General features: G+C 39.3%; 1 protein-coding gene across 12 annotated transcripts in view; it reads left to right on the top strand.

Moving 5' to 3' along the window:
- The window catches only part of KLHL2 (kelch like family member 2), a 126,704-nt gene that overhangs the window by 89,230 nt on the left and 25,189 nt on the right, over nucleotides 1-12,285 (top strand). For all 12 annotated transcript variants that reach the window (XM_027095905.1, XM_027095906.1, XM_027095902.1 and 9 more), the window contains one exon: nucleotides 10,963-11,072. In XM_027095905.1, the coding sequence (XP_026951706.1) occupies nucleotides 10,963-11,072 (110 nt within the window). The remainder of the gene's footprint in view (nucleotides 1-10,962; nucleotides 11,073-12,285) is intronic.

Raw genomic sequence — 12,285 nt, 5'->3', positions numbered from 1 at the left:
AAATTTCAGTGGTATTTTTCACAGAAATAGAAAAAAGATCCTGAAATTTTAGTGGAACCACAAAAGAACCCAAATAGCCAAAGCAGTCCTGAGAGAGAAGAACAAAGCTGAAGGCATCACACTTCCTGATTTAAAACTATATTACAAAGGTACAATAATCAAAACAGGGTGGGTACTGGCATTAAAATAGACACATAGACCAATGGAACAGAATTGGGAGCCTGGTAAGAACCCCCTTGTGGACAACCAACTAGTATTTGGCAAGGAAGTCGAGAATATTCAGTGGGGGGAGTACAATCTCTTCAGTAAGTGGTGTTGGAAAAACTGGATAACCACATACAGAAGAATGAAATTGGACCCCTGTCTTACAACACTTAACTAAAATTAACTCACATAGATTAAAGACTTAAACATAAGACCGGAAACCATAAAACTCCTAGATGAAAACAGCTCCTTGACATTGGTAATGATTTTTCAGATATGACACCAAAAGCACAAGCAACAAAAGCAAAAGTTAATAAGTAGGACTTCATCAAGCTAAGAAAAAGCTTCTGCACAGCAAAAGAAACAATAAATAAAATGAAAAAGCAGCCTACAAAGTGGGAGAAAATATTTGCAAATCATATATCTGATAAGGGATTGATATCTAAAATATATAATGAACTCACACAATTGAATAACAAAACATAATTACTATTACTTTTTTGTGGTGAGAACATTTAAGATTTACTCTCCTAGAAACTTTCAACTGTGTAATGCATTATTGTTGATGGTAGTCACCATGCTGTATGTTAGATCCCCAGAACTTATTCATCTTGTTACTGGCGGATTATCCCCTTTGACCTAACCCCTCCAAGCCTTGGTAACTGCCACAGTCTACTCTGTTTCTATGACTTTGGCTGTTTTAGATTTCACATATTAGTGATATCATATAATATTTGTCTTTATCTGACTTACTTCACTTAGCATAAGGCCCTCAAGGTCCATCCATGTTGTTACAAATGGCCCAATTTTCTTCTTTTTCTGTTGAGTGTGTGTGTGTGTGTGTGTGTGTGTGTGTGTGTGTGTATCATTTTTCATTCGTTAATGGACACTTAGGTTGTTTCCATATGTTGGCTATTGTGAATAATGCTGCAGTGAACATGATAATACAGATATCTCTTCAAGATAGTGATTTCATTTCCTTCAAATATATACCAGCAGTGGGATTTCTGGATCATACAGTAGTTTTATTTTTAGTTTTTTTGAGGAACCTCCATACTGTTTTCCATAGTGGCTGCACCAGTTTGTATTTCCACCAACAGTGCAGGAGGGTTCCCTTTCTCCACATCCTCACCAATACTTGTCTCTTGTCTTTTTGATGAGCCATTCTAATAGTTGTCAGGTGATGTCTCATTGTGGTTTTGATTTGCATTTTCTGATGATAAGTGATGTTACAGATGCATCTTTTCATATGCATCTGTTACATATGTTACAGAGCATCTTTTCGTATGCTTTTTTGGCCATTTGTATGTCTTTGGAAAAATGTCTATGCAGATTCTCTGCCCATTTGTTAATCGGATTGTTTGTTTTTTTGCTATTTATTAGGTGTAGGAGTTATTTTTATATTCTTGATAGTAACACCTAATCAGATATATGATCTGTAAATATTTTTCTCCAGTTCCCATAAGTTGCTTTTGCACTCTGTTGATTGTGTCCTTTGATGCACAAAGTTTTTAAGTTTGATGTAGTCCCATTTATCTATTTTTGTTTTGGTTGCCTGTGCTTTTGGTGTCATATCTAAGAAAAAATTGCCAAATCAAACATCATGAAGTTTTTCCCCTGTGTCTTCTTTTAGAGTTTTATAGTTTGGGATTTTAGGTTTAGGTCTTTAATCCGTTTTGAATTAATTTTTGTGTATGGTATAAGATCAGAGCCCACCCTCATTCTTTTGCAGGTGGGTATCCAGTTTTCCCAACCCTTTTTTTTGTTTGTTTGGTTTTGGGTTTTTTTTGGTGGTACGCGGGCCTCTCACTGCTGTGGCCTCTCCCGTTGCGGAGCACAGGCTCCAGATGCGCAGGCTCAGCGGCCATGGCTCACGGGTGCAGACGCTCCGCGGCACGTGGGATCTTCTCGGACCGTGGCATGAACCCGTGTCCCCTGCATCGGCAGGCGGACTTTCAACCACTGTGCCACCAGGGAAGCCCCCAACCCTGTTTTTTGAAGAGACTGTTCTTTCCTCTTTCAGTGGTCTTGGCATCCTTATCAAAGATCATTTGACTATATACACAAGGGTGTTGAAAGGTGTATATTGAAGAAGCCTCCCTTTCACCCTTGTCCGTCATTCCCCCTTACCCCCGTCTCCCGACAAATGTAGTTACTAGTATTAGTTTTGGGTTTTTTTTTGTTTTGTGGGGGTGAGGGAGGCTAGGTAATCTATTCATATGGTTCATATAACAATAATATGTACCAAGCTATCCACTGAAAACATTTGTTTCTACATCTGTCCTACTTCTCTCCTCCTTAGGTATGCCCTCCTCTATAGGGAAGTGTTTTTATTAGTTCCTTTTATACTTTTCCAGTGTACATGAATCTATAGTGTTATCCTTCCCCTTTCTTTACACAAAAGGTAGCTAATATTCTGTGTACTCCTTCGGTAGTACCTTTTCTCCCCTCAAACTGGCAACATTTCCTGAAACTCTCTTCATAGCATGAACTTTCTTATTCTTTTTTATAGATGCAGAATATTGTGTAATTGTACCATTTTTAATCAGTGCCAACCAATTAACTCTTTTGCAGTTATTAAAAACAATGCCACAGTGAATAACTTGGAACGTGTTATTTCGTAACTGGTCAAGTGTATTTGTAGGATGAGATTTCAATATTGATGTCTATAGAGCTTGTACTAATTTATACTCCTACCGGCAGTATGAAATAGTACACAGTTTCATAGTAGGGATATGTTTTGGGGTTTTTTGTTTGTTTTTAATTTTGATCTTCATGGTTTTGTAGCTTGAGGCCAGGGAAGAAATGTTCATATATCATTTTTATTAGCAGTAGTGGTAATATTAGAGCATTTAACAACAGGAACTAAGCAGCAGAGAGGCAAATAATGATTTGTATAAAGAACACATAAAATGACAGGTAGCACTAACCTTCTTGCCTTTCTTCCTACAGAGTTCCTGTGAACAAATCTCTATCTAAACATGTTTTCAGTTGCTTTTGGTGCCTAGAAATTTGAATATACATATAGGAATCGTAAAATTGAGAACTGCCACTGTCAGTCATTACAGGTTCATGTTATTTTAATGTTTTAGAAACACATGCAAGATTTTACCGATTCATTAAAGGTATTGTTAGGAGTCCATGCTTTTTTTTTAAATATGTATTGGGGAAATGCCTTGCCGTATTGTAAGTGTCTTGCATTAGTTGACTAAAATTTGTGATCTCATCACACCCAAAGCTCTTCCTTCTGAGATGGCCTAGCGATTCCCTTTATAAATGTGGTTTGAATTTTATATGTTCCCATAACAACTTTGTAAAGCTCCTTTTGCCCTTACAGGTTTGACAACAGGGTTTTTTTCCTCCAACAGATACAGAATTATACTTTTTCCCATTCAAATGACAAGACTTGCTTTATTTTAGTTCAAGAGAATTGGTTATAGGTACTGTAAAACAAACCACTTCCCATTCTCCTTACCCCAAAGCATTCTGAGGCATAAAACTGAATGGAGGTGGTAGCTAACAGACCGATTTCAGTATGCACATGTCTGTTCACCTGCACAGATGTGCAGTGGTTCCTCTTGATAGTGGATCCTGTCCATGTGGTAATACTACTCTGTATTTCTCACAGTTGTTCTATTTCTAGCCCACAATCAAAAAGCAGGATGGTTTGATGGCAACAGTGGAACTGTCATCTTCAGCATAAGGTTTGAGAATGACCATTGTGAAGGTAGCAGATTAAACTACACTCTAATGTCACTTAGAGAAGAGTTTATTAGTATATTATTTAGATGTGCTATATGTGTTCTCTTGGCCATTCATTAAAACTATCTCATTAACTGAGTAATAATTAATTCCTCCTCTATTCTCAGTTTCCAGTAGTACTTGCCAGAAGCTTAAATCACCAAAGTGTTTTTCACTAAAATATTTTTTTTTCTTATAGCACAAGGGTTACAAAGAAGAAAAGAGAAATGTTATATGCTTTTGAAAATAATGTAATAGCTTTGGATGCTACTTCTTTTTGTAGATATTAAAAACATTTTTTTTAATTGAATGAAAGATTCTTTACATTCTGTAGTACTTTGCAATTTCCAAAAGTTTTCCTGCCGTAACAAAATACCACAGACTGGGTGACTTAAACAACAGAAATTTACCTCCTCATAGTTCTGGAGACTGGGAGTCCAGGATCAAGCTGCCAGTAAGGTTGGTTTCTGGTGAGACCTCTCTTCCCAGCTTATAGATGACCACCTTCTCACTGTGTCCGCACATGGCATTTTCTCTGTGCATGCACACCACTGGTGCCTTTTTATGAGGACACCAGTCCTATTGGATTAGGGCTCTCTTATGACCTCATTTAAATTTAATTACCTCCTTGAAGGATCTATCTCCAAATACAACCACATTAAGGGTTGTCTTCAAAATGTAAATTTTGGGGGAACACAATTCAGTCCACAGTAGTAATCTATAATGTCCAACAATGAGCAAAGAGGTATCCTAGGAGAGATATCCTAGAAGTATTACTTTGATAGAGACTTAGAACAGGCAACTGAAACTTTTGTTGTCTAAAACTGGGGGAGGTAAAGGCATGAAGGGCTGGCTTACACGTCTTCACAAGCGTGTGCTCACACTCAACATGGGGTAAGGATACCCCATGTGGGTGTGACCAAGGGAGAGTCTTCAACAGATAGATTCCTTCACTTTTCAGAAGAATCTGGGGAAGAGGAGGTGGGAGAAGATGCTGGTATGACTATATAGTTTCCCCCACAACACCTCAACTTCCTTTTATTCCTACCTGATTCAGTGGTTCCAGGACCAGGGCTGCAGTTGCAGGGGCCAGAAGCAGGGGTGATTACTAAGCAAGAAACCTTAACTGTACTTCTAAACTTTTACGTCAGGATTCCTAAAGGCCTAATGTGATAGACTGTGCATTCACCCCATCTGGCAAACTTGGGTTTGACAGTGAATACAGCTGTATTACCTAGTGGTTGAGATAGACCACTAGTTCTATACCTGTGGAATGATACCCTATGTAAATGGGAGTGGGCCGAAGGGGAAGCATTTGCTAGATGGTATTGCTGCTGGCAATCTGGACCAGCACAGTAGCCAAACCTATTGTCCCTTCCTGTCACTTCCAAAGGTGGAAAAGTTAAAATTCAATGAGAAATGGAGAGAAGCTCCCAAGACTGAACCAGGAAGAAATAGAAGATATGAACAGACCAAGTAATGAAATTGAATAAGTAATTTAAAAACTCCCAGAAAACAGAAGTCCAGAATCAGATGGCTTTACAGGTGAATTCTATGAAACATTTAGACAAGAGTTAATACCTATCCTTCTCAAACTATTCCAAAAATTGCAGAGGAAGGAATACTTCCAAAGTCGTCCTGTGAGGGCACCATCACCCTGAAACCAAAATCAGACAAAGATATCACAAAAAAAGAAAATTACAGACCAATATCACTGATGAACACAGGTACAAAAATCCTCAACAAAATACTAGCCAGTCGAATCCAACAATACATTAAAGGATCATACACCATGATCAAAAGGGATTTGTCTCAGGGATGCAAGGATTTTTCAGTATCCACAAATCAGTCAGTGTGATACACCACATTAACAAATTGAAGAATAAAAACCATATGATCATCTCAGTAGATGCCAAAACTGATTTTGATAAAATTCAGTATCCATTTATAGTAAAAACTCTCCAGAAAGTGGACATAGAGTGAACGAACATACCTCAACATAATAAAGCCCAAGTATGACAAACCCACAGCTAACATCATACTCAATGGTGAAAAGCTGAAAGCATTCCCTCTGAGATCAGGAACAAGACAAGGATGTCCTTCTCACTACTTTTTTTTTTTTTTAATTTTTTTTTTAAAATTTATTTATTTATTTATGGCTGTGTTGGGTCTTCGTTTCTGTGCGAGGGCTTTCTCTAGTTGTGGCAAGCGGGGGCCACTCTTCATCGCTGCCTCTCTTGTTCTCTGCGGAGCACAGGCTCCAGACGCGCAGGCTCAGTAATTGTGGCTCACTGGCCCAGCCGCTCCGCGGCACGTGGGATCCTCCCAGACCAGGGCCCGAACCCGTGTCCCCTGCATTGGCAGGCAGACTCCCAACCACTGCGCCACCAGGAAAGCCCCCTTCTCACCACTTTTATTCAACATAGTTTTGGAAGTCTTAGCCACAGCATTCAGAGAAGAAAAAGAAATAAAAGGAATCCAAACTGGAAGTAAAACTGTCACTGTTTGTTTGTGGGGTGTTTTTTGGCTGCGTTGGGTCTTCGTTGCTGCGCTCAGGCTTTCTCTAGTTACAGCAAGTGGGGGCTACTCTTGGTTGCAGTGCTGGGCGTCTCATTGCGGTGGCTTCTCTTGTTGCAGAGCATGGGCTCTAGGCACATGGGCTTCAGTAGTTGTGGCACACGGGCTCAGTAGTTGTGACTCGCAGGTTCTAGAGCACAGGCTCAGTAGTTGTGGTGCACAGGATTAGTTGCTCCACGGCATGTGGGATCTTCTCAGACCAGGGATCGAACCCATGTCCCCTGCATTGGCAGGCAGATTCTTAACCACTGCGCCACCAGGGAAGTCCCAAAACTGTCACTGTCTGCAGATGACATGATACTGTACATAGAAAGTCCTAAAGGCTACCCGAGAACTATTAGAGCTCAGTAATGAATTTGGTAAAGTATCAGGATACAAAATTAATATACAGAAATCTGTTGCATTTCTATACGCTAACAACAAAGTATCAGAAAGAGAGATTAAGGAAATAATCTTATTTACCATCACATCAAAAAGAATGGATGCTACTTTTAATGTTTTTAGTTTGATACTGAGTGAATTGGTTAAAGTTTTAAGGTTGGTAGGATCATGCAGAGCAAGCATGGACTGATAAGAAACAATAGGATCTGGAGACCAAGGCTTCAGAACATATAAAATAACAGACAACTGGCAGTGTCAAGCGTAAGCTGTTCTGGAAACAGAGAGGGTTGGGCCAGGGATAGTGGCCCTAGGATAACCGTGAGTTCTGCTGGTGTGTGGGTTGAAGTCAGGCCATATAAATTATGTGAATTGTTGTAGGTAGGTAGGTAGGTGGAATCTTCAAGTTTAGTGGGAAAGATCAGTAAATGCTCAAGTTAGGTGACATTAAATTAAGAATATTACTCACAGGACAAACCTGTGTAACCAAAGACATTTAAAATATCACTCGTGCCCCAGAGTGCCTTACAGTGACTGAGCCAGTCATCTGGTGTGTCTGGGTGCCTGGGGTGTATTAACCAGCAAGAGTCCTGCCAAATTGCCTGTCAGTTAATACAGCAGAACATTTGAAGATTCATACTGTTCATATAAATAGAGAAAAGGCAGGCCTTACAGTAAACTAATTTACTCCTGATGTTGCCAGATACTGCCCTCCATATTTAGTGATGCTCTACATAATTGCCAAAACCTTTCCAAGAAAGCTTAATGTGAAGGGGTAAACATTAGATACCAATACCTAAAGCTTTTACTGAGGAGGAGAGGTTGTTCAGGTAGAAAGTAGAACATAAGTGAGGGTTGGAACTATTTAAAAATATGTATATGACTTTCTACAATGAAAGTTCCTTTGAACATTTCATCTTTCTCTGCTTTTCATTTAGACTAGTTTTTTTGTAATTGGTGAGGGTCCTCAGGTTCATTTGTTTGAATAACAGCTATGTTATGGTTTTCGCAATGCCATCATCCCTGTGTATCCTTGGGGGACTGGTTCCAGGAGACCCGCTGATACCAACATCTGTCTATACTCCGGTCCCCTGTATAAAATGATGTAGGATGAATACAGTTGAGTTTCACAGCCCTGGATATGGGAAGGTCGACAGTACAGTTGTAGTAGTTGACTACTTTTCCTGCCCTCTTAACCTCCTTTGATCACTAGTAAAGAGTACACAATGAATTTAGAGCCCAAACTTGACTTTGGATAAAGTTTACTAATGCCCTTACTTATAAATTTAAGTAATTGATTATTTTTAAAACGTTACCAGGTTTGTTTTTTAGTTAGTCCATTTTTCTGATTAATGAGGCAAGAGTCTAGGGTAACTTATACAGTCCTGATATAGAAAAGTTACGTTCTCTCTGTTGTGTTTGTTACCACTAGAGATTTTTTTCCCCCATGAAAAGTATAGGGAGGCCAGTAATCTCTTTCTTTGATTCAGATTTTAAAACTGTAAAAGAAGCTTGGTGCAAAATCATTACAGGCCTATGTTTGGAAGTGAAAATATTTCTTTATGTATAAAAACTTCTGAAATGATTTTTTTGTGTAAACTTCTTGTGAGGTCAGGAACTATTATTCAGTTACAAATTAATCATTTATGTTGTTCTTTATCACTGCATTCTTTTTTAACTAGTAATATTTGTTAGAGCAGTTGTAGTTTTATAGACAAATTGAGTGGGCGGTGCAGAGAGTTCTTCCTGTTCTTCCTACAGTTTCTGCTATTATTAACATATTGCATTAGTGTGGTACATTTGTTACAGATTATGAGCCAATATTGATACATTATTATTAACTGAAGACCATAGTATATATGGTTCACTGCTTGTGTTGTATATTCTGTGGGTTTTGACAATGTATAATGACATGTATCCACCATTTTCCTCAAACTCAGAGGTTGCTTCCTCAGCCGTGTCCAGTCTACTCATCAGCCCATCAAAGACATTCTTCATTTTTCTTATCGTGTTTTTGATCTCTAGCATTTCTTTTTACTTTTTTCTTAGAATTTTCCATCTCTCTGTTTACATTGCCCATCTGTTCCTGCATGCTGTCTGCTTTATCCATTAGAGCTCTGAGCATATTTATCATAGTTGTTTTAAATTCCCAATTTGATAAATCCAGCATCCCTGCCATGTCTGGTTTGGATGCCTGCTCTGTCTCTTCAAGTTGTGTTTTTTGCCTTTTAGAATGCCTTGTAATTTTTTTCCTGGTAGCCAGACGTGATGTACCCAGTGAAAGGAACTGCTGTAAACAGGCCTTTAGAGATGTGGCAGTGAGATGTGGGGAGGGAAACCTTCTGTATTCCTATGATTAGGTCTCAGTTTGTTAGTGAGCCTATGGCTCTGGACTGTGAGCTTGACAAATGTTTCTCAGGTTTCTTTCTCCCTCCCTAGGTGGGACAGGATGGCTGGAGTGGGCTGGAGTTGGGTATTTCCCTTCCTTGGGTCAGTTAGGCTCTGGTTAACTAGTTTCTCCTGAGGGCAGGCCTTATTAAGAACAGACTGCTTTGGGTATTTCAAATTGTTGAAATTCATTTCTCCTCCCCCTACCAGAAGCCAGAGGGGATTCTTCTCTCACATTTACTGTGGAAACCTGGTCGAGCTCCTGGAGGAAATCTCACAATATTGAGGGGATCCCCCTATGACTGGGTCCCCCTGGAGTTTTTAACTCTCAGAGTTGTCCACGCTGAGATTTTCCTACCCTCGCACTGATTCGCATGCAGTTTCCACTTGTGAGTCTCTGTTTCAATCAGCTGCAGCTCCCTGTGTTCTCCTGTTGATCTCTCCAGTCTTGGGGGCATTGCTTTGCTCTGTGTTCTCTGCAAGGGAAGCCAACTAACCCTTTTTATGGTATGTTGAAACATACATTTGAAATGAATCTTTTATTTCACCTTAGAAAAAAAGGCTTTGAAAAAAATTACTATTAGAATATAGTTAATTGTAAAGACCTAGAAAATACCTAGAATTCCTAGCAGATTTTTACTTTAGAATATAGGGATCACAATACAATAAGAGCTAAATTATTGAGTCTTTACCCTTTACCACACACAGTTCTAGATGCTTACAAGCCATTAATTTATTTAATCCTCACAGCAATCTTGTTATGTAAGGTATTTTTATTATCCCCATTTTATAGATGAGGAAGCCAAGGGTTAGAGAAATTACAAAACTTTCCCAAGGTTTTACAAACTAGCACGTGGCAGAGCTGGGATTTGACCACCATATTTCCTTGTGAGCTCACGCTTTAAAATGAGAGCTAGATTTGGAGGAAAGGATACTTTGTAAATGATTAGTTTTCTTTTTTTTTTTTAAGTTTTTAAGTCATTGATTATACTAATAGTACCCCCTCCCCCCCCTTTGGAGGAGTGGGTATATTTGTGAAATCAAAGAAAGGGTTTCTTTTTCAGTTTTAAGAATTACTAATTTCACTGGTTTCTAGAAAGGAATTGAGGGTATAAAATAGTGTAACTTGATCTGCAAGTAAATTGCTTACATAGAATTCAGAGTTATCTATTCAGACTGACCAGCATTTAAGATTTCCTTGTTTAGTCTTTAGTTTTCAATTAAAGCAGCTTCCCCTCCTTACCCCATTATGTCCTAAAGCCCTCTAATGTTTTACATAATACATTTAAGTGTGTGAATAATAACACCATGTACTTTATCTGATTTATGTAATCAAAAGGTTTTACAAATTTCAACACTGATAGTCTTATTACCAGATAAGGAATAGATAGATGTTTAACTCTAAAACACCCCCTTATAAAAACAGAAGTGATTCAGCCGAGTGTACAGTAAGGCTACCTTCCTGCCTGTGCTTCCACTTTGTCACTCAAGTACAGACCACTTCCCCAGGAGAGTTTGTTTGGGTTTGTCTTGTTAGTTCTTGCCTTAAGGAAGTACACTTGGTTTTCTCCTTCATAGGTTAGATTAGGAAAAACCCTCTTCTTTTTTTAAGCAGTTTGAAACTATGGTAATAGAATGTGGCGTTAATGGGTTTTCTTTGTAACCTCCAAACAGAGCAACATTTTGCAGATGTCGTACTTAGTGAAGAATTTCTCAACCTCGGCATTGAACAAGTGTGCAGCTTAATCTCGAGTGACAAACTTACCATTTCTTCAGAAGAGAAAGTAAGTGTATTTTTCTTTTCCCAGTGTACAGTGATATAGTATTTTTCCTTTCTTTCACTTTGTTTTGTAACTTTGTGATCCTGTATGTGTAGTGACAGCCAGTGATCTTTGATCTGGAAGTTGAGAAACTCCACTAGTTGACTTGTTGGTTGGGTAAATAACTGTGTTCTCAACCCTTAGGAGCGTCCCTAAATGGTTAGACACCAGAGTTTTGTGCTTGACCCCACAGCAAGAGCTTGCATACATTGAACTATCTGAAACAAAGGGCCTTTGGGGAACTGGGTTTCTTCTCACAGCTAGATACCAGGGAAAATTGTGATCTAAACATAATATTCTCAGACTTCCCTGGTGGCACAGTGGTTAAGAATCCACCTGCCAATGCAGGGGACATGGGTTCATGCCCTGGTCCGGGAAGATCCCACATGCCGTGGAGCAACTAGCCCGTGCGCCACAACTACTGAGCCTGTGCTCAAGAGCCCATGAGCCAAAACTACTGAGCCTGTGTGCCACAACTACTGAAGCCTGCATGCCTAGAGCCCATGCTCCTCAACAAGAGAAGCCACCGCAATGAGAAGCCTGCGCACAGCAACAAAGAGTAGCCCCTGCTCACGCTCAACACTACTAGAGAAAGGCCGCATGCAACAACGAAGACCCAATGCAGCCAAAAATAAATAAATTAATAAAAAGAAGCCACTTCAAAAATAAATAAATAAATAAACATAATATTCACAAACCAAAGTAATTTCACCATCATGTGAGTTGGACGAAGTCACCCAGGTGGCAAAGTTTAGCTAGTTCCAGACTGACCTCTTCCTTCAGACTGGCCCCTGCAGCTTACACCCCACCCTCTCCATGTGTCCTTCCCCCTTTCCAGAGCCCTGTGCAGCTGCTTTGTCTGGTTGTAGCCTGTCTCTCCGAATTTGGGGTTGCCTTTTTCAGCCACCTGCACCTTTTGTATCGGTGGAGGGAGAAGCTTCTCAGTGGGTTTTATTCTTTGGGTAGGTTTTGTAGCTTGTGGGAATTGGGGCAAAAGCTTATGAACCTGCAGTGTTTGGAGGAAGTGAAACTTGAGTTTTTCCTTTGTGTGATTTGTTGTATAAACTTTGTTGTTCTTTTCCTCAAGGATATTCATACTGCTTGGGGCAAAAAGACACATTTCTTATAATATTTACCAAATAAAAAAATATGTGAAAGTGGTTGTGAAATGTATAAT

Source organism: Aethalodelphis obliquidens, unplaced genomic scaffold (genome assembly GCF_003676395.1).
Source record: "Aethalodelphis obliquidens isolate GAN/ISIS:26980383/991018 unplaced genomic scaffold, ASM367639v1 scaffold95, whole genome shotgun sequence".
Lineage (NCBI taxonomy): Eukaryota > Metazoa > Chordata > Mammalia > Artiodactyla > Delphinidae > Aethalodelphis > Aethalodelphis obliquidens.
This window is presented reverse-complemented; position numbering and strand designations above follow the sequence as displayed.